General features: G+C 50.8%; 10 protein-coding genes across 10 annotated transcripts; 5 read left to right on the top strand and 5 right to left on the bottom strand.

Moving 5' to 3' along the window:
• Positions 1-910: 910 nt before the first annotated feature.
• Positions 911-2029, bottom strand: A1O9_08484 (uncharacterized protein; the record flags this gene model as incomplete). The annotated part of the gene is made up of 2 exons (XM_013402870.1): positions 911-1795; positions 1880-2029. The coding sequence occupies 2 exons, from the start codon at positions 2027-2029 to the stop codon at positions 911-913; spliced, it is 1035 nt and encodes a 344-aa protein (XP_013258324.1).
• A 617-nt stretch (positions 2030-2646) lies between these two features.
• A1O9_08483 (uncharacterized protein) lies at positions 2647-4189 on the bottom strand (the record flags this gene model as incomplete). The annotated part of the gene is made up of 2 exons (XM_013402869.1): positions 2647-3782; positions 3841-4189. 2 exons carry the CDS (start codon positions 4187-4189, stop codon positions 2647-2649), a joined length of 1485 nt encoding a protein of 494 aa, XP_013258323.1.
• A 1378-nt stretch (positions 4190-5567) lies between these two features.
• On the top strand, positions 5568-7667 carry A1O9_08482 (uncharacterized protein; the record flags this gene model as incomplete). The annotated part of the gene is made up of 5 exons (XM_013402868.1): positions 5568-6019; positions 6046-6152; positions 6240-6479; positions 6553-6899; positions 6951-7667. 5 exons carry the CDS (start codon positions 5568-5570, stop codon positions 7665-7667), a joined length of 1863 nt encoding a protein of 620 aa, XP_013258322.1.
• A 287-nt stretch (positions 7668-7954) lies between these two features.
• On the bottom strand, positions 7955-9302 carry A1O9_08481 (uncharacterized protein; the record flags this gene model as incomplete). Its single annotated transcript, XM_013402867.1, has 4 exons — positions 7955-8223; positions 8309-9006; positions 9066-9166; positions 9228-9302. 4 exons carry the CDS (start codon positions 9300-9302, stop codon positions 7955-7957), a joined length of 1143 nt encoding a protein of 380 aa, XP_013258321.1.
• Positions 9303-11457: 2155 nt separating this feature from the next.
• Positions 11458-13168, top strand: A1O9_08480 (uncharacterized protein; the record flags this gene model as incomplete). Its single annotated transcript, XM_013402866.1, has 3 exons — positions 11458-11677; positions 11756-12106; positions 12177-13168. 3 exons carry the CDS (start codon positions 11458-11460, stop codon positions 13166-13168), a joined length of 1563 nt encoding a protein of 520 aa, XP_013258320.1.
• Positions 13169-13626: 458 nt separating this feature from the next.
• Positions 13627-14754, bottom strand: A1O9_08479 (uncharacterized protein; the record flags this gene model as incomplete). The annotated part of the gene is made up of 1 exon (XM_013402865.1): positions 13627-14754. The coding sequence occupies one exon, from the start codon at positions 14752-14754 to the stop codon at positions 13627-13629; it is 1128 nt and encodes a 375-aa protein (XP_013258319.1).
• A 1061-nt stretch (positions 14755-15815) lies between these two features.
• On the bottom strand, positions 15816-17264 carry A1O9_08478 (uncharacterized protein; the record flags this gene model as incomplete). Its single annotated transcript, XM_013402864.1, has 3 exons — positions 15816-16188; positions 16243-16355; positions 16410-17264. The coding sequence occupies 3 exons, from the start codon at positions 17262-17264 to the stop codon at positions 15816-15818; spliced, it is 1341 nt and encodes a 446-aa protein (XP_013258318.1).
• A 484-nt stretch (positions 17265-17748) lies between these two features.
• Positions 17749-20198, top strand: A1O9_08477 (uncharacterized protein; the record flags this gene model as incomplete). The annotated part of the gene is made up of 5 exons (XM_013402863.1): positions 17749-17914; positions 18004-18925; positions 18983-19285; positions 19629-19791; positions 19854-20198. 5 exons carry the CDS (start codon positions 17749-17751, stop codon positions 20196-20198), a joined length of 1899 nt encoding a protein of 632 aa, XP_013258317.1.
• Positions 20199-20589: 391 nt separating this feature from the next.
• A1O9_08476 (uncharacterized protein) lies at positions 20590-21087 on the top strand (the record flags this gene model as incomplete). The annotated part of the gene is made up of 2 exons (XM_013402862.1): positions 20590-20701; positions 20768-21087. The coding sequence occupies 2 exons, from the start codon at positions 20590-20592 to the stop codon at positions 21085-21087; spliced, it is 432 nt and encodes a 143-aa protein (XP_013258316.1).
• Positions 21088-22127: 1040 nt separating this feature from the next.
• Positions 22128-24287, top strand: A1O9_08475 (uncharacterized protein; the record flags this gene model as incomplete). Its single annotated transcript, XM_013402861.1, has 4 exons — positions 22128-22269; positions 22323-22992; positions 23051-23685; positions 23833-24287. The coding sequence occupies 4 exons, from the start codon at positions 22128-22130 to the stop codon at positions 24285-24287; spliced, it is 1902 nt and encodes a 633-aa protein (XP_013258315.1).
• Between the last annotated feature and the right edge of the window lie 53 nt (positions 24288-24340).

The raw sequence follows: 24340 nt of genomic DNA, 5'->3' as shown, positions 1-24340 counted from the left end.
GCTCAAATATCTGCCAGGGTTCGGGAGACGGTGGGGTCGTTGCAAGGCTGTAGATTTGGTAGCTTCCTGACCTAGGGAGCTTGAAGAGCGGGCTAGAACTTTGGCTCCAGCAAGGGGATTTGTCAATAAGCGATCGGCATCCTTTGGTCCAGTGGCAGTCTAGAACGGCCGCCAAAGTGTCTCTTCATCCATGGTACTGGTGTTCGACGTGTTCTTAAAGAAGGAAGGCCATGGCGTACTTGTCCAGTCAGAAGTGGAGGAGATCCGTGAATATCTGTGACTCAATGTAGAAATCTCTCTGCTAGCATTGATTAGACTATCTATGTCGTTTGAACTTTCCCGCTCTGACATATCCACCCTCAATTTGTATCCATGTGGGCCAACATATCGACTGTACCATGTATAACATGAACTAGCTAGATCAAAGCGCGGCGCCTTGCTACTATACCCTTGGCCTAGAAAGGAGGCTTTTCCAAGACCAACAATCAATATTTTCCACCAATAGGGCCTTTAACCTTGACAAGAAACTAGTGCCCAGCTGCTCAAAGCATCTTTTGCCAAACGTCTATCCTGCCGCATTGGTACTTTGCCTCCGTAGAATTAAAATCCTCTAGTCGTCACAGATTGCTAGTGTTCATGAAAGATGCATCATCTTCTTGCCCATAGTGGAAAGGTAAAGCGAGTAAATTGCAGTTTGATTTCAAAGAGTCTACCAAGCTAAGACCGGCTTGATGGTCTGAAACAAAATTAGCGCTTTTCAGACCATGGATGAAGGAACTGACCACTCCCGTTTCCATATCGTGGACTGCCTGATCTATTTCCGTAGCACGATACGTCTTACACAACACGTTGATGGGAAAGCTCCCAGCCTGGAACATTTTGACGAGGCGGGGTATAAGCTGATGAATTGTCAATACCATTTAAACAGTTGGGAAGTCCAAAAGCTCACCTCCTGAGGATTAGCGTAAGCGCCGGTGACTCCTACAATCTTTTTACAACGGATAAGCATATCCATCGCCTCGACGCTCAGGTTTTCCCCAGGGAGCGGTGTTCCCACAATCGCAAGTGTTCCCTGCTGGGCAAGCGATTTGATGCCGCTGTTGATCAACTTGGTCGAGCCTGTCGCATCGATGACAAAGTCGACGCCACCGGGGCATGTATCGCGAATGGCAGCTTCAATGTCTTGATTCTTCGTCCCGTCTATGACATGCGTTGCTCCTAGAGACTTTGCTAGCTCTAGCCTTGATTCAACAATGTCAATGGCGACTATTCGAGCCACATCTAGGCATTTAGCGGCCATGAGCGCACAAAGTCCTACGCTGCCCATACCCAGTACAGCAATGCTGCTTTTTGAAGTTGGTTTCAATACATCCAGAACAGTTCCAGCGCCGGTCATAAAACCACAGCCTAGAGGTGCCAAAAAGGCTAAATCTTCAACTGGGCCAGGATATTTGACCACGACTCTAGAGTCGCAGACCGCAAATTTGGAGAACGATGATTGACCAAAGAGGGGACTCCTGATGAAATCGCCGTTTGGACGACGAATAGTGGTATCCTCGAGACCTCTTGTGCCTCCGAAGTTTGTCAGGGCAATACTGGAACAGGCGCCCTTTTTTCCCTCATTGCATCCTGTGCAATTCATGCAAGAAGCGAAACCCAAAATTACTCGGTCACCGACTTCCAGCCCCGAGTTCCTGAGACCATTGCCCAACTTGACGACGACTCCTGCCCCTTCGTGGCCAGCTACCACCGGGAATCCACCGATGGGCATTTTCCCATGCTGTATGACAAGATCCTATAGTTGAAGGCAGGGTAAGATTCAGTTTTTTTCCCATTCCCCGCCTTTGAAGGAAAAAGGCGTCTCAATAGTGTCTCTTACCGTGTGGCATACTCCAGAATACTTTATCTCTACCAGGAGCTCCTGTTCTCTTACTCCATCCAAGACAACATCCTCGAGGACGAATGGTGCTCCGGGCTTGTTGATGACAAGTGCTTTGGTAGGAATAGATTCCTCGGATAATGACACCATTGCTGCCAATCTTGCTCTTCTTTTGGCGTGCCTCTAAGGAGATCTTTGAAGGGTGTGCATTTAAATTTCCAATAGATTCTTCATCTGTGGTATTCGAATTTCTCGGGGAAATACCTTCAGCAGCTTCGGGATGAAATTATCCATCTCCTCGGTCGGGATAGAGATATCTCCTTCCATTTGCTATGCAATTAATCCAATCATGGCCAATTCTCCCCACGGAATGAGCAACGGAATAGCAATGGAGATCAAGAAGATCGGAAGTCGTCAAAGGATGTACGAATCACATCGAGTTGGGGATTGCTTCTCCACATTTCGTCCCCGGACCTTTAATTTTCCTCCGAAACTCCGGGCCTCCGGCATGCATGAAAAGGTGGGAACTCGCGCCCTAAAAATGCTAACTAGAATTTTATGGCCAGCTGGTTCTGGTGAGCGGCTAAAAGTGTCAGGTTTATTCTCTACTGCTAAAGCGGCTGATTATTGCCCTCTGCTGAGGCGTATCTCTCGACGTTAAGTGCCTCGGCAATTTATTATTGCGTACGACAGGTAGATACGGGCCACAAAGCACAATCAATGTATCAAGATGCTATAATTCCTTCTTCCTGATTTCCCAATCATTTCTACAGTGATATATAGACGCTCTTTACTTCGGTCCAGAAGTCTGTGCAATATTTGGACAACTCCCGCCCATCGCCACTCTGTTTCCAGCCTCCAAACGGCATGTCGACGACCAAGTTCGGCGACGAGCAATTAATACCCACATTCCCTGCCTCGAGAGCTTTGGCCACCCTCAGCGCGCGTGATAGATCCTTGGTGAAGACGCTCGAATATAGCCCAAATTCAGAGTCATTGGCAAGCTTGATGACCTCTGCCTCATGACTGAATGTGCTGATACACAAAACCGGTCCAAAGATCTCCTCTTTCATGATCCTCGAGTTCTCTGGAGCATTGAAAATGATAGTCGGCTCAATGAAATACCCTGTGGTGCCTAAGCGGCCACCGCCCAATGGGACGCTGAAGTTGTTCTCTTTGGCGTAGTTGAGAAAGGACAGAACTTGGTCGAATTGAGCCTTATCAGCCTGTGGGCCTCGTCCTGAGCCTGGGAGGAGCGGATCCGCCGCGGGGAAGAACTGGGTCATGGCGGTCTTCATAGAGTCGAGAAAATTGTCTGCGACAGACTCATGGACATAGATACGAGAAGTGGCCATGCAATTCTGTCCACTGTTCACGAGGATACTAACAGCGGCAGCTGGGACAGCCTTGGCCAAATCTGCGTCCTCGAAAATTAGGAGTGGAGACTTGCCGCCTAGTTCGAGAGTTACATTCTTAAGGTTGGACTCCGCAGCGGCTTTCTTTATCTCGCGGCCTGCAATTGTACTGCCCGTAAAGCTCACCTTGCGGATATCCATGTGCTTAGCAATCGCTTCGCCACAGGGACGGCCGTAGCCGGACAGAATATTCAAAACCCCCTTAGGGAGACCAATTTCCCGGGCTAGGCGACCGAGGACGAGGGAGGACAGAGGGGATTTTTCGGACGACTTTGCCACCAAGGTGTTGCCTGTGGCGAGGGCTGGACCAAGCTTAAAGATCAACATAAGTAAGGGCACATTCCAAGGTGTAATGGCACCACAGACGCCGTAAGGTTGGCGAAAAGTTAGGTTTACATAACCTGGGGTGTTGAGACTTGAATCTCCGGTGACATCGAATGCTTTGTTAGAGAAATAGCGTAGGAAGTGAACTGACAACTTGATGGAAACTATGGTAAGTAGAAGATTAGTACCGTGGTTCCTACACTTCTGTGGGAAGTAGCTTACAATCATCGACGTAGGGCTTGCCCATGGTGATTGCCTCCAGGTAAGCAATCTCATCGCCATTGCGTTCGATGGCATCTGCAAGTTTGTTCAAGTAACCAGTCCGCTCACCAGCAGATAATCCCGACCAAGCCGGGAATGCCTCTCTTGCAGCCTTGACAGCGAGATCAACATCTTGAGAATCAGCCTCGTAGACAGACGCAGCAATATTCTCGGTGGTTGGGTTGTAGATGTCAATTTTTTTGCCAGATATCGATGGTACAAATTCTCCATTGATAAAGAGCTTGTCTTCTATGAAAGTGGGCTTATAAGGCTCCTTATAATCAGCATTCTCAACCGCAACCGGTGCCATTGTAACCACTTATTGTCAGTAATATGGTCGACGAAAGCAATATACGTGTTATGAAAGCAAAGGAGAGGCCGAGTTTCCCGGCATCCTTATACCCCGAGACGTCGGACGGGCCCAGTCTTACCAGTGGTTGCAAGCCGTGCTGCTTTCACACCAAAGATCTGCCGAGTGCTTTTTGGGCAACGCTCTAGAGCCCTAAGACACTGGGGTCCGAACAGGTTTTTCCTGTAATGCCGAAAGAATCCCTGCCCCAGTACGAACGTCTGCTCCGCGGCTCGTGGGCAACTATTGAGACAGGATACCGCGAGGCACTTGTGTTCACTCAGTGGCGACTTAGATCAAGCACCGGGCAAATATCAGTCAGATCTACACGCGAATTTAGAATTCCAAGCGGGACGAAGCAGAAACGGAATGGCTGTCCCGTTCCGTGACCTGTTCCGCAGCACACTAAGCACTGTTTTTTCTAAAGGCGTGTCAAGGCGGCTGACTAGTTTTCCTTACAGCCAGCCAGCTCGCTTATTCCTGCAGTCTGCTGCACAAAAGACTGACCCCGACCGAACCTCGGTATGCCCTCCGCGGTAGGGTGGGACTTTTTTTTGGCGCTGATACCACCTCAGAAAAGCAGAAACAGATTTAGGTCTACAAAAGGGCAATTATGACTATACTAGCTGATTTCTATGCAGTTTCGCATGAGAGCTTGCAAAGCAGCTGTGCTTGATGCAAAGATATACCCCGCAAAACTTGTATCCTGTTTTGACACGTGCCGAGCACTGTCTCTGGACCTCTTCACGGGCATACTAGATAACAAGAATAAAAGCCTCTACGCCAGCTTTAATAGCAGTAAGATAGATAACTATATTTACAGATTCCTAGTAGACTGGTCTGTAGTTATTATTATCATTACTCTTACTTTTATTAAGAACTATATGCTAAAAGAGAACCGAGAAACATCAGTTTACTTATATTTATACTATTTTACCTACATAAACATGTTTTAATCACCACGACTTCTCGCTTCTAAGTCAGAACCTAGGTTACACAGTGACGTGATGCCGACTAAAGACAACGATGCCAGTGGTAGTTGCTTGTGGGCATGGACCTCCTCAGCATGAGCTCCAACAGAGAGGATGAAGGCTTAACCCCGTCCTACCCCACATGAACCGGCTTGACCACGCCGACAGATCCCAACCCCATCAGTAACAAGGCTGCGTTATTGGGGTAAGGCAATATTGACTACATCACCACCATGCTAGATACAAATACATAGTACCACCTAGTATGTCCTCTCGCAATCAAACGGGGTTGAAATCATACTGGAAACACCACTCGCTACCAGAAATAACTTGAAACAATCCCTCCTTGCTTCTCAACACAGAGCAACATGCCAATCGATAAATCGTGGCCCGGATACGCCAAAGGCCAAATACCGGATTTAGGGATCGATTGGGCATGGCAAGACGCCCTACCAGCCGACGAACCAAATCGAGACCCTCTCGTGGCTTACATACCCTTGGGTTACGAGAAAAAGACTCTCCCCAGAGGCTGGCAGAAGACATCAGAAAACAAAGCACTCGAACTCGACATCATCTTTGAGAAAGACGTCGAGATCATTCTAAGGGATGGCGTCAAAATCTACACCGACATTTATCGTCCAGCCGACACGGGAGGAAAGAAGATTCCTGTAATCGTGGCCTACTCGCCATACGGCAAGGGAGGTGCAGGAGCAAATCTAATGGATGTTGTTCCATATCGAGTGGGAGTGCCGAAAAACCGCCAGAGCGGTCTAGAGAAATTTGAAGGGTCAGCGAGCAAAATCCCGCCTCTGAACTTTGGGTGACTCTAGCTGATAACACCTACAGCCCCGACCCTAATGAGTGGTGCCGGCGCGGCTACGCAATTCTGGACCCTAACGCAAGAGGATCATTCGACTCGGAAGGCGATTTGTATTTCTTCGGCCCTAAAGACGGTGCGTAAGGAACAGCTCAGATATCCATCTAAAATTTTCCATCGAGGTGTCCAGTCTCACTTTCTTTGCTAATTTATCCTGTTGTAGGCGAAGATTGCCATGATATCATTGAATATGCAGCCAAGCTAGATTGGTGCAATGGTGCAGTGGGTATGGCGGGAAACTCATGGTTAGGGATTTCGCAGTACTGGGCTGCCATGACTCAACCACCCCATCTAAAAGCAATTGCTCCCTGGGAAGGCTACAGCGATCTCTATCGTGACATGATGAGGCGCGGTGGGATTCCTTGGGCTCCCTTCCTGAAATGGGTTCTCTTAGGCGTACCAGGTTCGTCGACATCTACCCCTCTATATGTCTTCGTGTAATACACTTGAAAGAAATAATAGGCTAACAAAATTAGGCCGGGGTAGGCAAGAGGATGTGCCAACCATGGCCTTTCAGCATGAATTCTTTGACAAGTACTGGGAGAATAAACGCGTCGACTTTTCCAAAATCAACATTCCGTCCTACTTTCTCGGCTCGTATTCCTCAATGCTACATACAGTAGGAGCTGTAAGGGCGTGGCGAGACACGAATACGGATAAGAAATGGCTCCGATTCCACCCGCATCAAGAGTGGTACGAAGACTATTATCATTCTTCCGTCGAGGATCTGGACCGCTTTTTCGCAAGGTATCTTAAGGGAGAAGAGAACGGCTGGGAAGCGACTCCAAAAGTGCGCGTGTCGCTGTACCGCTATGGAGACAAAGTAAGTATATTGATCTTGGTAGCGGAGATATACTGATACCAAGATCTTTAGTATCCTGTCTACGATCAGGCTGAAGTCGATTATCCGATTCCTCGAACTAAGTACACCAAACTATTTCTTACTCCAGACCATAGGTTGACGGATAGATCTAACAAGTTAGACGCGGGCTCGACAGCCGTCCACTCCTACGACTCTACGACTCGTGATATGCTTACCTATGACTATACATTCAGAGAGAAGACAACCCTAGCTGGATTCTCGATGCTTCGGATATTTGTGTCATGCAAGGAGCACAACGACCTCGATATTTACGTAATGCTGCGTAAAATTTCAGTTGATGGAGAGCTTATGGAGCAGTCCAACGTCCCATTACACGAACTGCCACAAGAGGTAAAGAGCGTTAAGGACATGAAGAATGTTAATCCGGTCAAATACTTGGGCCCGACGGGTATGCTCCGAGCTTCACACCGCGAAATAGATCCTAAGAAATCGACCGATTACTGGCCTTTCCACCCTCATCTTCGAACACAATATCTCGAACCTCTGGGAGCCGTGGTCGAGTTGAATATTGGTATCTGGCCGATGGGAGTAGTTTATGACAAGGGCGAGGGCCTGCGGCTTCAGATCTCGGGCAAGACGATGGCACTTCCAGAATGGGACAATCCGCATGTCAAGCTCCAAGAGCCTGTCTTCAACAAAGGCATGCACAATGTTCATCTGGGTAGCGACTTTGCCACCGAGAGTTATCTTCTCGTGCCTAGGCTATAAGTCGGTTTGCAGGTAACTATTGTGTAGATTGTCAGTACATTATACGTGAATCGATTGTCAACGTGATCTTGTGCTTTATATGCTTACATACGAACTAAACTAACCTGAGGTCTGAAACCTAAGCGACTTGAGACCCAGAGGTGAAATTGCTTCTAAGTTTCCTAGGCTCTTTTGTTGTATTGCTGGAGGGCTGCCAAACACCACCGGATTTGAAGGCTGGAAAGGGAATGCGATTTCTTTTGATAACAGAGAGAAAAGGAGAAGCTAAGAAGGAAAGATCGACCACCTTATCGTTTCCTGCGTTCTAAATCATCCACGTACAGTCGCAGTGCCTTACCCAGTACTGGAACGATGCCCCACAGGACAGGTCCGTCAAACATCAGGGCCCAAGCATAAATGATTCGAGCATAAATCGGACGAGCAGCCAAATTGGCCGGCAACTTTACCTCGGCCAACGTCTCCAGAACCATTGCTTCGATACTTTTTTCTTCGGGGTTCCAGTGGCTTTTAGCCGAGGCTTGATAGAGTGCCTCGAGCCACTTGCTGAGAAATATGCCTTGATAGAGACAACATAACACTAAGTCAGAAACGGATGAATCGCAAGCTTTTGGAGAGGGAGACAAGGAAGAGGGGAGACTCACAGCATTCGAATGAATGGAGGTGTAATTGAACACTCCACACCAAAGGGGTCGTCCGCCCTATCAGGTTGATTCCAATCCTGACGAAGGTGTTCAGCAAGCGAGTCGCATGAAGTGCCGCTGTTGTCGACGCCTTGGACCTCTCAACATCGTTGAACCGTGTGGCGATCGCATTTGCAATGGTTCCCGGGTCTTGAGTCCGTACCGCGGCTCTGGAGAGCGCGGAGCTTACGCAGAGTCCTATATACGCGACGGGCAACATTGCAGCTGAAATGAACAACATGGGGTCATCCGTGCTGCGTAGAGACGTCGATGATGCAATGCCAGAGTCACCCATGGCTTGCCACTTCTGCAGCGAGTATGCAATACGTGACAACCCTGCGGATTCTTCCTGGCCGATGCACGCCTGTCGAAGATGCCATATATTCTGCAGGACTGCGCTCAGCAGGACATACCTCCCGAAGCTGCTGCAGGGTAGGGCTTGTGCTTTTGACGGAGAAACGAGGCAGTGGAATGCCTCTGAGAACGAGGGTGAGGGAGGCCCTCGTTTCCTGTGCTCGTTCCAGACATGTGTATCTCCTGCGAGCCACTCAGCTGTTCCGCAGGGTAGCTCCATGTCAACCTCGGAATTGACCAAGCAAGGCGGAACATTATAAGCAATAGTCAAGGTGTTGAAGAAACAATAGACCACGAAATTTGTTCTAGACGAGAAACGAGTCAGGTATCATGCTACAAGAGGAGAGACTACCCCAACACTTACCGTTTAGCCGTTTCAATTTCAATCCACTCTCTCCACGACTCTTGGACATCCAGGCTTCCGTCGGGCCGGCGACTTGTCGGAGGACGGGCGGAGCGTATAATCTGGTAGGAGGTTTCAGTGACTGTAAGGGTGAACTCAGGAATGCATCAGAGACGGGCTTACGTGACCGATAGTAGCCTGGTATGCCAACGCTTGTTGGACAGTATCAAAGTTACCCACCAAACTTCCGAATACCATGGTGAAAAGCAGACATTGCACGACCCAAGGCGTTTGAGTTAGAGTCGTGAAAGGTGAATCTTCAATCTGTCATCCTGTCAGCGACGAGCAAATTGATCTGGCAGAGAGAGCCTGGGCCGGCTGACATAACTACTAATGGACAGTCGCGCGGTCCGGTGAAGCTGCAAGGCAATGTCTCGTTCATCGTGGGAATTTGCCCCGATGGCAGCAATTGCTAACAATAAGGAAGGATGAGCCGTCTGACTGTGCCAAGTAGGTACATGTATGCATGGCACGTAGATTAGAAACAAGTCAAAAAAGGCCATGATATAGCGCTCTAGCGCTATGCACGAAGGCATTGTCACATCCGCATCGACGTTCGCCTACATCCGTTGTATGTCAGCAGGTCCAAGCGATGCGAGACGGAACCTTACAGATTCAGACACGTGTCTGGCTTCATCAATGAGCTCCATGCGTTTACTTTCCATAACTGAAAAGACGGCGGAGGAGTATGACTGCTGTGGGCGAGGATTGGAGTGTAGATTCAACTCAGTGGGACTGAATGCTGGCAGTCCAGTTCCGGCTAAAGGAAGCATGCCCGGTTGTAATTGAAGATAGGAAGTTATGGGCTGGAAGCCGGCTTCGGGCCGTGGTACATCATGCCTGAACACGTTCAATCTGAGGTCCAGATCGGCTAGCCCAGGAGAGTCGGGTGGGCTCTCCCTAGAATCACTCTGTTGGTTGGGGAGAGAAGGCAATGGATCAAAATACATTTCATCCAAGGAGTTGCCAAGTTGTCGGGGTCTTGACATCGCGCCCATGGAATCTCTTGCGGGAGCTGACGACCTGACCTCGGCACTGCGATCCAGATGTTGCAGGTCCCATTGGAGGGCTGTCTGGGAGGTGGTGTTCTCACAGGCTGATGGTATGAACGTGGATGGGTTTGAGGACGACTGTGTTGCTGTATGGGGCGGGGGCTGTGAAGTTCCAGTCCGCAATGGCCTCGGACTCGCAACGTTGCCGCCGAGTTCGGTGCGACTGGACGAAAGCGATGGGTCTGCAGTGTCATCACGATTGGGGGCGGGGACCAGCTCGGGGTGTTTGCGTGTGATGTGCCTCTTAACAAGATCTTTCCTGGTAAACGTCGCTTCGCAGTGAGGACAAGAGAATGGCCGTTCTTTGCGGTCTGCAGAGTTACCATCAGCTATAGGTGCAAAACATTTCCTACCCCGACACAATCGAGAGCCTTACGGGATCTTTCATGCCGAAGGAGATGCTCGGCGCGAGAGAAGGCTTGTGGACAAATCGAACATCGATGGCGTCGTCTCGGCCTCGCAGCTTGAACAGTAGGTGAAGTTCCTCTTCGCTGTTGCTCCTCAGCCGGGGATGCTGGGTGTCCTTGACCATCCCTTGACTCCAATACATGCGCAGACCAATTTCCCACCACCGTCGCATCTGGAACGATGGTGGCATTGGCCGCACAGCTGACTTGAGGGGCCTGACTCGAGGTAGCCCCGCCATTCGACAATGGGGTACCTGAGCCTTGACTGAGAGCGCGAGGAGCACGAGGCCTAACGTCGATGGCCGGAAACGTGGTAGACTTCGGAAACCATCTCATTGCAAAAAGCACGATTGTCTGAAGCCCCCGGACTTGAAAATGTTCTGGCTCCGCTGTAAGCGAACAGGTAGTCAGGGTAGAGTTGCTTGACGACGTGCGTTGGTGGAGTAGAAACGGTGGGAGGTCGAGTTGGTGACTAGTTGGTTTGGCCGAGAATCCAATTTCAGTGTTCCCCAAGGTGGGGCACCCGTGGCGGGGTCCCGGGGTTGGTTCGCCAGGTGTTCATTCGCATTCGCTTTGGCGGGGATCCTAAGCGGGGCACGGAGTTGGGGACAGCGCACTACTTCGAACTCTGTCGTTTCCCAAAAGAGTACGCTGATGGCCATGGGGGTTGGGGAGTGTCCCAGAACCTATTACTCAAGGGGGATCAGCGGCGAGCACATGGAGGCTCGCCTCCGAACACTGTGCGGTTGGTCTTCAGCCTTGGAGAGACCGCAGCGGACGGGGCGAATTCCCTCCAACGGGTGATTTATCCATGTGCGAGGCCCGGCGTCGAAAGAAAACAATCTAGGAAGTTTTCTGACCACTGGCATCTTCGTTCTCAGGTAACAAGGTATGATGGCGATCAACATATCGGCTCAATACGTCCAACTCTTTCAACCTGCGACTCTCGCACTCGTCATCCTCTTCACTCTTACGGTCGGCATTTACACGGTGAGAGCGGTACAATGGCATCGAAGATACAAGTTTCCTCCCAGTCCACCAGGAAGACTGCCTGTTGTAGGCCATTCCTGGGTTCTTCCTAAGGAATTTCACGGCGACAAAGCCAAAGAATGGGGTGAGTTCTGGCAATTGTCTGTTTCCCTGCGGCAGCAGCCAGGCTGTATGGTCTACTGACGGAAATCTCCACCCCCAGCCGATCAATTAGGAACGGAACTGATGTATCTTCGCCTTGGAGGAGTCAACTGGGTATTCCTAAACTCGTCGCGAGTCGTGGAAGATTTGATGGAAAAGCGATCGTCGATCTACTCTAGTCGTCCAGTTTTCGCAATGGTTGGAGAGATCATGTCTAGGATGAAGCGACTGGTACTCCAACCTTACGGACCAGAATGGCGAGAACTGCGCAAAGTCATGCATATACTGCTTACTGGAAGGTCTGCCGACTCCTACCGAGTTTTGGAAGACATGGAATCTCGGCAAGCCATGTACGAAATGCTCCAAAGGCCAGAGGAGTGGTATCTTCATACCATCCGATTCGCAGCTTCTTGTGAGCCTCTAATTTTTTCTTTTCTTGACACGTGAAGCAGAGCGAGGTGCACTGACAAAGTCATCGATAGTTACAATTGGCATGGTGTATGGCGTTCGACAGGATGGACACTCTGACCTATTTCAGAAGGTTTCTGACGCTCAAGACGAGTTCTTGCGAAACAACGTTCCGGGCACGTGGCTCGTCGACGATTATCCCCAACTCCGTCGTCTACCGAAGTTCCTACAGTGGTGGCGACACTACGGGGAGAAGGTCTATCAGGTCACCCGCGATGCATTTAATGGGTACTATGATGCGATGCAGGATAACGTGGCGAAGGGAACCCAGGCCGAATGCTTTGCGACCAAGTTCTATCGAGAGAGCGATGCCCAGGGCGGCCCAAAATTCGACTTCGATCAAAAGCTCTTCACCACAGGCGGCCTAATCGAGGCTGGGAGCGATACGACCAAAAATCAACTCAACATGTTGATAGCAGCGTTAGCGAGTGATTCGAATACTTGGGTGGCAAAAGCCCGGCGAGAACTCGATGCCGTTTGTGGAGCAAATGCGGAAAGACTACCTACCTTTGAAGATATGCCGAACCTCCCTTACATTCAGGCCATCATCAAGGAGACGATGAGATGGCGACCCAACGTGAATCCTACTGGATTCCCTCACGCTCTGATTCGTGACGACGAATATGAAGGGTACCGTTTCCCTGCTGGAACCGTTGTGACGATCAACAATTGGGCCATCTCCTTGAATCCCAGAGAATATACTAACCCTACAAAATTTGACCCTGACCGATTTATGAACGATGATCTGTGGAACCCCACGAAGGGCCATTATGGCTACGGCGCCGGGCGGAGGACGTGTGCTGGAGTAAAAGTGGCGCAAAACTCTATGTTTATCTTCTTCAGTCGATTGATTTATTGCTTTGACGTGGAGGAAGACAAGGTGAGAAAACCTCCCTCCCTACCGCTTCAACTCTTGTTTCCCTTTTCTCCTCCACCACTCGAGCATGGTCTATTTGTCCGCGATCCCCCTGATTCGCTACCTGCTGCTATCTCAAAGATTGGCTAGCTAACAGTACTGACCATCTTAGAACGATCCAATCGACACATACCACATCGCTCTGACTCCCCCTCCGGGCAAAGCAACTGATCCACCATTTACCGCCAAGATCAGCGTTCGAAGTGAAGCACATAAAGAACTGATCATGAGAGAATGGAAGAACACGACGTTCCCAATCTGATTTCATCAAAGACGGACGCGGACACCTATGGTACCAACTTCCTGTAGTTCGTCTTAGCTAGAACACAATCAAAACTGGATTAAGTAGGAAGCAAGTTCTTCCTTGGTTTAGGGTGCAGATTTAATGGATTAGTTTCACTCCTCCCATCTTAGGGATATGTATACAGCATGCCATCTTAGAGCTGGCAAAGAATTTCTCCTATTTCGTGTCAACGCTGCGGCCTCCTCTAACAAGATCTCTTAAAACTTCAGAGGACAGCCGGTCGCTTTCCTGTCTGGTCAGTTTGCTATATGCCCTGGACCCCTTTCGCCTCTTCAACGAGCCCGTCCTCCAACAAATCCTCCACTGGTGTGTACAATCGCATGACCCCAAAAAGAGTAGCCACTTGAAACTCCTCATCTGTGTTCATACGATGAAAAAATTGCCTATCCTTCTCCGACATGTTGTTGGGGTCCTGTTCTACCATGCGCTTAAAATCTTGAGAACCTGTGTTGCTCACCGTTGCGAAGACCTCTTTGCGTTTGTCGCACGCTCTCTGCAGCAGTGTTTCAGGCGCTTTTCCTTGGATGACCAATATCAGAGCGTCAGAGATGCACCCGGCGTCTGTCATGCCCGTGGTCAACCCAAACCCGCCGATGGGGTTGTTCAAGTGCGCCGCATCTCCGGCCAACAGCACGCGACCGACTTTGTACTCCTTGACTTGTCTCTGATGGACCCGGTATTGAGAGCAATTGACAATTTCATAGGGGTCGTCTCCAGGGAGGATCTCCTTGAGGCGCAAAGGAGCCTCAAGGATGACCTGCTCGTTCGATTTACCAGCGCCGGTTGCGTACGCGACTCTCCACGGGTCATTTCCGGGTCCGGCGCGACCAGCAACCGCCCAATGTTCGCCTCCAATTAGGAAATTCGCCGCACCCCAACCATACTTGGGGAAGGGGAAATGGATGTTCATGGCGACAAAGCTCTCGGGCCAGGAGAACCCTTCGAGGGATTGGCCGATGAACTTCCTCGTCGCCGAACGTCCGCCGTCGCAGCCCAGGACCCAGTCGGCCTTGATCGTGAACTGTTCCCCACCCGAAGGAGACACTTCGGCCGTCACCGACGTTTCATCTTGGGCAAGCCCAACGAGGGCGTGGTCAAAATGGATCGTTGTGGTAGGAAACTGCGAGCAATACTCGGTCAACACCTTCACCAGCAGGTGCTGTCCGCACTGCAACGCGTAAGGTTTGACCAGCCGTGTATCACCCCGCTTCGCAAGCAGTCCCCAGTTCATCTCGGCCAAGAGGTCTCCTCCCATCTTCCTCCATCCCCAAACGGCGTTCTCGTCGGCAAAACAGACCTTCTTCACTTCCTCGAGCACACCGAGTTTGTGCAGGTCAGAGAGCACGGGCGCACTGTCTTCGAGGTAATTCATCTGTCAGCCCTCCACCCTATTTGACATATGCATAACAGATCCTGCTCGCGTGGCTGAAGGAGGAGGAACGTACGTATAAGTCAAGGCCTTGGGAATCGGCGGGATCTCTTTGTCCTGTTACGTTTCTCAAGTGGTCAGAGGAAGCTTTGGTCGCCAAAAAAAAGAGCAAAGTATTGAAACCCTCCTTCAGCAAGTATGTCAAATGGGATCGACGTGAGCACCGCTTACCAACTCTATCACTGTAACCTTTATCCCAGCGTGAGATAACTTCGAGGCACACATCATGCCTACAGGGCCTGCCCCGACAATGAGTACATGTGTATCTTTTGCCATGTTCTATTGTTTTCGAGTTTTGTGACTGTTAGTCAATATTGACAAGGTTGCACACCCTTGGGTCCGACATGGGCTGGGGGCTCTACCAACTTCAGATGGAATTGCCATTGTCACTGCCTCTTTCCTGCTAAGCTAGCGATGGAACTATTCAACGGTGGTGCAAAACGATGTTCTTGTGTGGAGGCAGATTTGTGAGGGTCTTAGAATTAAATGGCAAAATACAACGCTTCGACTCGCTAGTGAAACTGCCCCAGTAATGGCAATGACCAAACTCTGATCACAATGTTACCGTTGGGGTGTAGTGACCGAAGCATATTGTAGGATAAAGAGGCGGTATTATGGGTGAGTGGGGAAGATTCTCAACTGTAGCCTGAGGGAGGTGGGGTAGGTATTCGCGGTCAACTCATCTGACACTCCCAGAGCCTTCTGGACGTGTGAGCACACCTGGTACTGAACAGCATCTTAAGAAAGACCTACAGTAGTCGTATTGAGCATCACATCCTCCGAGGCAGCAGAACTCTACGGCCTTAATGTCCCTCTGCCTTGGAGCCTGCCTGCTCATGGCGTGTTGAATGGCCATGGCCTTAATTTCTGTAGGACAACGTTTATAAACTTGAATACAGCGACTTGAGAGACATGATTCAATATTCTGGACAGGTCTCTACATGAGTAGCTCACTCTGCAGATAGGAAAACGGTACTTTGGAAACCGTCCTCAAACTTCTTCACTCACAAACGTGAGCCACACCTTCCGGTCTCTGGGGCCAAATCGAATTCGACCGTGCCAGTAAACATCCTGAACTGATGAAAACGGCGGAAACGCAGTCCCGCTTTCTCTCCGATCTTCACAATGTCTGAAAATGTCCTCTCCTTGCCACCCATCAACACCATGGTGCTTAGCGACATCACGTGGCAGGTGCTTGGGTATGCCGACTGCTCTGCTGGGAGGTGTTGAGAGGCTGGAGCGTTGGCCGTGCTTGGTGGTGTGATCAAGCTGGGGACAATAAGTTCGTTTACAAGGACTCTGGCCCGTGGATTTTTCTTGAGCGCCGGGATTAGCTGGCGGAGGAGCTCGGCTGAGACGTCGTCTTCATAGTCACGACTACACAGGAGTTCTTCAGTGTTGAGTAGTCAAGAAGAGCAGGGAGGCACTTACACGACACCACGAAGCCAGTAGACATCAGCGATGGTTGTTTGCGGGGTGAAGTAATCGTGGGCTTCGATTTTGATCCGACCGGCCGCGATCTCGTCCTCATAACCCTTGAATGTCTGGTCAAATATTAGTTGAATTCAAGTATTGAGCCAGCGAGGGACGCGACGTACTTCTTTGATGATAGGAATCATCGGCTCGAGGTCCTGGCAAACAATGTTGAGGTGAGGATAATTCTTTTTCACATCTAGAGCCACGCTCCCAGGACCACAACCAACATCACAGAGAGTGGCCCCGAAAGAATCCCATGGTAAATCTGTCCGTGTCGCCAGAACAGTGATGCTGCTTAACCACGGGATGCCGGTAATCCACTTCTCCATTCTTTTCGAACCCTCGGGGCTGTTCAGCCAAGGGCCGACGCCAACGTCAACGCCAAAGGCCTTCGCAAACGCCCCCTTCCCAGGATCGATGTCGTGTTTGTTGACCGGATCTTTCATGGCTGGGACCCAGCCAAGTCCCGCTTGATAACCCTCTTCGGTCTCTATCAGCATCATTCCTGTCGCCCCGGTCTCCGACCGCAACTCGTAGCTATGTCGATTGTTACGGAAGACATCAGGGGCAACTTCGGCAAAGATATGACGATGGCAAAGGAGGTGCATGACCGAACCTAACTTGTGCTCATCCGTATCGCACAACTTGGCGAGGTGGCCGAGTGACACTTCGCCTCCATTCTCGATGATTTTATCTGCGACTTTGAAGTCCGCCGCCACCCCTAATGCGACGGTACTGTTGTTGGCAATGCATTCCGTCACCAGTTTGATCTTTGTGGGCGTGAGCAAGGCGATTAGTGCCTCACAGTCAGCCACGATCTTTTGGGAAGCTTCCCACGCCGCTCGAGGTGGGAGTTCCTGGTCATACGTATTCCACGGTGTGGGCTCGAATAGGTGGCCTGTGTCATCGCCGAGAACTTCTTGAAGGATACCACCTTGTTTGGCAATGTTGACGAGTAAATTGTGCAGTAACGACATTTTCTATTCGGAAGCGAGGACCTGGGAACGAAGATTTTACTTGCAATAGGCCGCCTCGGCTGTCGGGGAAACGGCAATGATAGTGGCTTGTAAGTGTTATTTCGTCCACCAAATATGTTAGAACAAGATCATCGTCTGATCAAGACTTGCTTTGATGAGACGGCGAAGTCCTGATCCGGATCTAAAGGTCGTTGCTTGCGTGGTGAGGTGGGTCTGCATCTCCTGTAACCCGGCGGCAAAAGAGACCGACCCGAAAGGCCCTCCGCCCGTTCCCCACCATCCCCATTGCGGCCTTGTGTACCCATGGCTTTGCCGGACGCCTCTATGACCAATTCGGGAAAGAGGAAAAACTCTACAAGTTGGTGCCATGCATACTATAGTTGAGAGCGTCTCGTAGCTGAGACAGACGCGGTGTTCTAAGCTCGAGAGACCTTGTATCTTTGCATTTGAGGACGGTGACTTGAGCAGCAGTTGAAGACAAGATATGTATAGAGGTACTGGACCAGATGGTGTCGCCAGGCCCAATTCAAGTGGGATTACGGTGATCATTATCGGGCTCGGGTATGCGGGTGCCGTCGCTGCTGTGGAATGTCATCGAAAAGGACACAAGGTCATCGTGTTTGAGCAAGCACCCGACATCAAGGCTTTAGGTGAGTACACTACCTCCTTCGCGTGTCGAAAATTGTGCGGAAGCAAAGGTCGAAGGAAGTGTTAGATCAACTGATACATTCTTCCTCAGGCGATGTCATCGGTATCACCGGCAACGCTGCCCAGATTATCTCCAAATGGGGCGACGGCAAGGTCCACAAACGCATCGAGCCCTTTTTGTCCGATTATGCTCGCATGAATATCTACAACACTAAAGGCGAGCGCCTTTGGAGCCACACAATGCTAGGATATTCTGCCGGGTCCGGCTATGCGGCGAATCGCGGCGATTTGGCAGTCATCTTCTACTCTCATGTTAGGGACCTGGGCATCGAAGTGCATCTGGGCAAGCGGGTGACTAAGTACTTCGAGAACGAGGCCGAAGCTGGTGTTGTCGTTGATGGGAAGCGATATGCAGCCGACTGTGTGCTTGCATGTGACGGTGTGCACTCTAAAGCGCGTGGGTTTATCATTGGACGCTCCGACTCTCCCCATTCCACAGGATATGCCGTCTATCGAGCATGGTATAATGGAGACAACGCATCTCAAGACCCTGATCTGGCCTGGCTCGTCGAAGGGCCCCACGACAAAATGGAAACCTATATTGGACCTGACGTGCATTGTATCATTGGAACGGGACGAGGCTGTAAGGATATCGTCTGGACCTGCACCCACAAAGACACCTATGACATTGCTGAGTCGTGGTCATTCCCTGGCAAGATTGAAGACGCACTCAAAGTAGTGGAAGGCTGGGATCCTAAGGTGACCAAGGTCATCAGCAAGACACCTCCAGATCAGCTGGTCGACTATAAGCTGCTCTGGAGGGATCCCCTGCCCGGATGGGTTTCGAATCATGGCAGGATGATGCTCGTCGGCGACTCGGCTCACCCTTTTCTTCCCACCTCGGGTCAAGGTGCCGGCCAGGCTGTCGAGGACGCTGCGACGGTTGCCATATGTCTCGAACTGGCTGGGAAGAATCGGATTTCTCTCGCTCTCCGGGCGTCGGAGAAGATTAGGTGAGCAACGGTCTCATCACAAACTGTGTGGTGTTCACTCTTTACTAACCATTTCAGGTATGCTCGAGCCACGCTTGCCCAACGTATTGGAGTCGAAACGCGCGATGCCTGGCACAAGACCGACTGGAATGCAGTCAAGAAGAATCCCAAGCTGTTGGAGATGCCTCGTCCTGATTGGCTCTTTGGCCATGATCCCCAAGAATACGCCTATGAGGAATTTGAAACAGCTGTACACGCCGTTGAGACCGGGTGTGAGTATATTCCGCGAAACATCCCACCCCCAGGACAGACACATAGGACGGGGGACTTCAGTGGCAAGAAGCTGAAGGCCTGGAAGGCTCCTATGCTGCGCCCCAAGCTGTAAGCAGGGCAGCGTATTTGCCGTGCATCACTGTAATAGCTTCAGTGTTTCTAAATGCCCTTCTGCGTGGTGGAGCAGAGGGAGTGTGATCAAAAGGAGTGAATGAACTGGGGGTTTTTGGCCGTCAGTGGAGCTACCAGAACAGAACAGCGATGTTGCCTCCTTAGATGTCCTCTATATAGCTTATCTCCTTGTGACAACTCATCATTTCGTGGTAGTATGGAATCTTTGGCCCAAGCTCGGCACCGGCTTTGATTGTGACTGATTCACTCAGCGGCATTTTTGGTGTGAAGCAAGATATATAAAACTTGCCCAGGAATCAGTATTAGATACCATAGGTAGCTTTGGAATCCTCGAAGACTTCAAGCTCGAACATGTTCCTGGAACAGCCCTATTGAACGATGAGTTGCAGCCAATCCACGCTGTGGGCCTGAAACATGGGACAGGCAAGTATTCCCATATCTTTCTGGTCCCGCAACCATCGGAAGACCCAAACGATCCCCTGGTGCGTGAACTCATAACGCTGTTTCCGTAGTGTCCGGCTAACTAGGTAACACTCACACCCAGAACTGGCCCCTATGGCAGAAGGATCTCTGCCTGTTTACTAGACTCCTCGGCACACTACTCTTTCCCGGCGTCTTGGTTTCCATTCTATCGCCGGCGACCTACCCCATGTCTGCAGAATTCGGCACGACTCTTACGGCCATTGCCCAGCTGACAGGGTACTGTCTCCTCTGCGTTGGATCCTTCGGTATATTTGTCTCCGCAATGTCTCGTCTCTGGGGCAAGCGACCGCAATTCTTGCTTGCCTCGCTCTCAGGTATCATCGGTACTCTGGTAGGCGAATGCGCGAGAAATTACAACAGCATCCTTGCCGCTCGCCTCCTTCAAGGATTCAGTGTTGCCGCTTAGGAGAGTTTGATCGTTGCTTTTGTCGGGGACATGTACTTCGTCTACCAACGCGGATCGTGTGTGACTCTATTTCAGCTGGTGTCGAATACGATCGCGGTCCTTGCGCCAATCATCTCGGGTGTCATCTACACTCATTTGGGCTGGCGCTACATATTCCATATCGCTCAACCGTTTCTGTGCCTACACTCGATTCTGGCCTTCTTTTTCTTGCCTGAAACAGCATACAACCGCCACTCGATCTACAACACTGGCACTGCATCCACCTAGAATGTCGTGGAGCTTGAGCATGTGGACTATGCCAAGGGACCCGGCAGCCAGGTGGATACCGTAGAGGCCGATGCTCAAGTACTACCTCGGCGGAAGACGTGGGTTCAGAGGCTCGCCATCTGCAATGGGCGCTTTACCAAAACGAATTCATTCAAACTCATCCTTGGCCCCTTTGTTGTCCTACTCAACCCTGCCACCGTTTGGGGCTGTCTTATGCAAGGGATCAGCTCGGCCTGGTGGGTAGCGACATCGTTCGTATTGGCGTAAATATGGGGGGTTTGCACCATACAACCTCGATGCAGCTGCGGTGGGCTATCTCTATACTGGCCCTTTTATCGGCGGAACCCTCGGAGTCATCTTGATGGTGATGACATCCGATCCGCTTTGCGGATGGGTCGCCCGCAAGAACGGAGGCATTTATGAGCCTGAATTCCGCATCTACCCAATTGTGATCGCAGTTGCTACCGGCGCCATCGGCCTTTTCCTCTTCGGTTCCATGATTGACGCAGGAAAAGGTTACTACGTCGGCAGCGTCCTCCATGGCATCTACGGGATTTCCGTCAATGTTGCTGGTGCTGTTATGAACGCATACGTGGTTGACGCGTACATAGGAATGCACTGAGATGCTGATAATCGCTATGATCTTCAAGAACTTCTTCTTCTACTCTCTGTCCTCCTACATTAACAACTGGTTGGCTCGGGTGGGACCAACAAAGTATTTTGACGTCCAGGGCACTGTGGTCATGGGAATCTACGCCACGTCCATTCCCATGTATCTTTATGGAAAGAGAGTAAGAGGTTGGTGGCGACGACGTGGTTCGATCCGAAGGCTGGGTGGAATGCCTCGGTGATGGTCCGATGGCGTGCCGTGGGAGATAGTCCGACGAGGGGATGAGCTTTGACTGCCACAAGATAAGTGAGTAGTTACCTACGTTCCCTCATGCGGGCTCACAGAAGTCATTGGCGGCTCAAGGCTGGTGGCATAGTTTAAATGTATCTACAAAGTCAAGGGTCTCACTTCTCAACCGAAGAAGCCCAGTTCAACGACTGTACAGACTTATTCGCCGACAATGTTGGAGTTGATAGAGTGGCAAGTAAGAGGCGGGGAAAGCACAAAGCGGGGCAAGATGTGGGCCTACCCAAGTTGCTGTAGTACATATAGCAAGACCCCAGGCTCCAAATTGGTGAAGTCCCATTTATTGGGCTGTTTCACCCCCTCCCCTCTTCCAATATTTTGAAGGTTTCCCTGCCCCCGAAGATCTTGATACCTCCCTCTTGATCACTTTCTCTCGACGATCGAAAGCCCATCGACCATGGCTGAATCACTGACCAAAGAAAAAGGCGCCGCAGTCACCGAGAGGTTGCGATCCGGCCGAGCATGTCTAGGGTGCAGGAAGCGCAAGAGTCGCTGCGATGGAGCGCAACCCACCTGTAACTATTGTGGCAGGCGAAATTTGCCATGCTCATACGCCACCCAAAGACGAAGGAAGCCGGCTCCTGAGAACAGGTAACGCAGTAGATATCATGGGAGGAACATTGTTACTGAGATGTGTCAGAGGTCTCGTCCCAGCCGGCGAAGAAGGGTCAAGCCTTGACCACGATCTATCGACATCCCGGGGCATAGAAGGCGGGAGGACGACGCCCCAACTTTTCCCCAGCAATATGACTCCAAAACTCCTGGAAGGCAGCCTGTTACCTGCTATCGCGTCCGATGATAGCTATGGTGGATCAGTCCCATCACTCGACCATGACAGCGACGAAGAACTGCAAATTCAAGCTGAATCTCTCGACATCGTGGAGCACGGTGGGTGTGCAACCCTTCCGTCTCACGCGAACAGGAAGCGATAGAGCTGACAGTAACATCTCCAGACCAGGCAACCATGCACACCGCTCTTGGTGATTTTGGTCTCACCTTATATGCCATGGGGATGGCCAGTAAGCCTGCAGATCCAGGCTCGAGATCTGACCTTTTTCGTAAGAAGAGCAGAATCAACGGCGTAATCCGGGGCCTCAGCGAGCTGCACCCTGACAATTTCAACCTTCCGCCAGGCACCCTTGCCAACCGCCTCGTGGACCTCTTTTTTGAGCATGTCCACCCTCTATATCCTTTTGTTCATCGACCAAGCTTCATTAAGCGCCTCAATGAGACCTATAGCGGGATGCAACGGGAAATCGACGTCCCGTGGCAGGCCACTCTGAATCTTGTCTTTGCCTTCGGATCCGATTACTTGGACCTTACCCTTACTGAAACCTATGCAATGGGCCGGTGTTTTCTACAGCATGCCACCGAATTAATTCTTTCTGTCTGCTTCGACACGTCTACTCTCGAAGTCGTGCAGGCACTGTTACTGCTGAGCTGCCACTTGCAGAGTAACATGCAGTACCAGAGGGTCTGGACGAGTATAGGGACTCTATATCGGGCTGCCCAGGGCCTCGGGCTGCACATGGACCCTGGATCATGGCGCATCAGTTCCATCGAGAAGGAAATTCGAAGGCGAATATGGTGGGGTATTTATTCCCTGGATCGGTATATCAGCAGCCCTTCAGGATTTGCGAAGGATTTTTGCGCTGACTCTCTCTCCTAGATTCACCAGTCTGAAGTGCGGCCGTCCGCCCGCTGTCAACATTGAGTCTCTGCCGGTCGAGCCGCCAGCCGTAGTACGAGACGAGCAAATTACCGAAGCAGGCATCACAGGATTGGTCCAGGACACTGGTATTCCTTGTTCGTCTCATTTTTTCAATGCCATGGTTCAGCTAGCCCACATCGCTGAGTCTATCCTGGTCTCCATTTCCAAAGACACGCCCTGGTCACTGCCGGGCCGCAACACAAATGTCGCAGAGGCGACTGATTTGGAACCAATTCACTTCATCATTCAGCTGGGGCTGGTGATGGAACAAGAAGGCAAACTCCGGTCCTGGCTTGACAGCCTACCCGCTCACCTACAATTCAAGGCAGTCTGTCAGAGCGAAAAGATTCGGACACAGCAGAGCATGCTTCGCGTTCGCTACCTGCACACGCGACTGATGACGCACCGGCAAAATTTGCTGTCTCTGATACAGTGTGACCGCAAGCGACTTGACTCGCTCGAAGACGATTTCCTACAAACGGCCGTTATGGGAAGTGTCCGAACCTGTGCCCAGTGCGCGTGTGATATCACCGAGATGGTGAAAAATTCGGCTGCGACTCAGAACATGGGGCCATGGTGGTACAATGTGCAATGTGAGTTCTTGCCATCCATTTTGGACGTTTCAGCTCAGATTTAATATGTCGTAAACCCCTCCAAAACATCCAAAAATTCTCAAAGAGACTCTTGAAGCATTTTGGAATCACTATTCAGATTCGTGCCACTGACACTGCACGGGATAGTTATTTTCACCTCACTCGGAATCCTCTTTGCCGTCCAAACGAGAGCCGCGATCGCCGAACACGTCGACATCGAAGGCGTCACCTCTGCCGTTGACTCCGCATTGGACTATTTGCGGCTTCTGGGTGATGTCAATGGGGTCCTGGTCCGGTGTCGAAGTTATTTTGAATCGTTGAAAGCACGAACCGAGACTAGAAAAAGGTCACCAAGAGGCCTCGCTGTGAATGAGACTACCCAAGGAGACCACGAAGCAGAATTGACAGGACCCGGAGAAATGCTCGGAGCCAAACCAATAGAGATCCCCCTCAGTATGGATGGGAGTGAATATGATCATGGACTTGACAATCATGATCGTTGGCCTGAGGCGAACTTCGGCGGAATTGAGAATTTGGAATCGGAGACAGTGGATCTGTTCCTAGATCACTTGATGACAGATTTGGACTTTGACTTTACCTGACAAGGGGATTGTCCCCCTCAATTGAATCATGGCTCTTGGGACATTTCATCAGC

This window comes from Exophiala aquamarina (genome assembly GCF_000709125.1).
Source record: "Exophiala aquamarina CBS 119918 chromosome Unknown aczIA-supercont1.7, whole genome shotgun sequence".
Lineage (NCBI taxonomy): Eukaryota > Fungi > Ascomycota > Eurotiomycetes > Chaetothyriales > Herpotrichiellaceae > Exophiala > Exophiala aquamarina.
The sequence above is the reverse complement of the archived record's forward strand: the minus strand, read 5'-3'. Positions and strand labels throughout refer to the sequence as shown.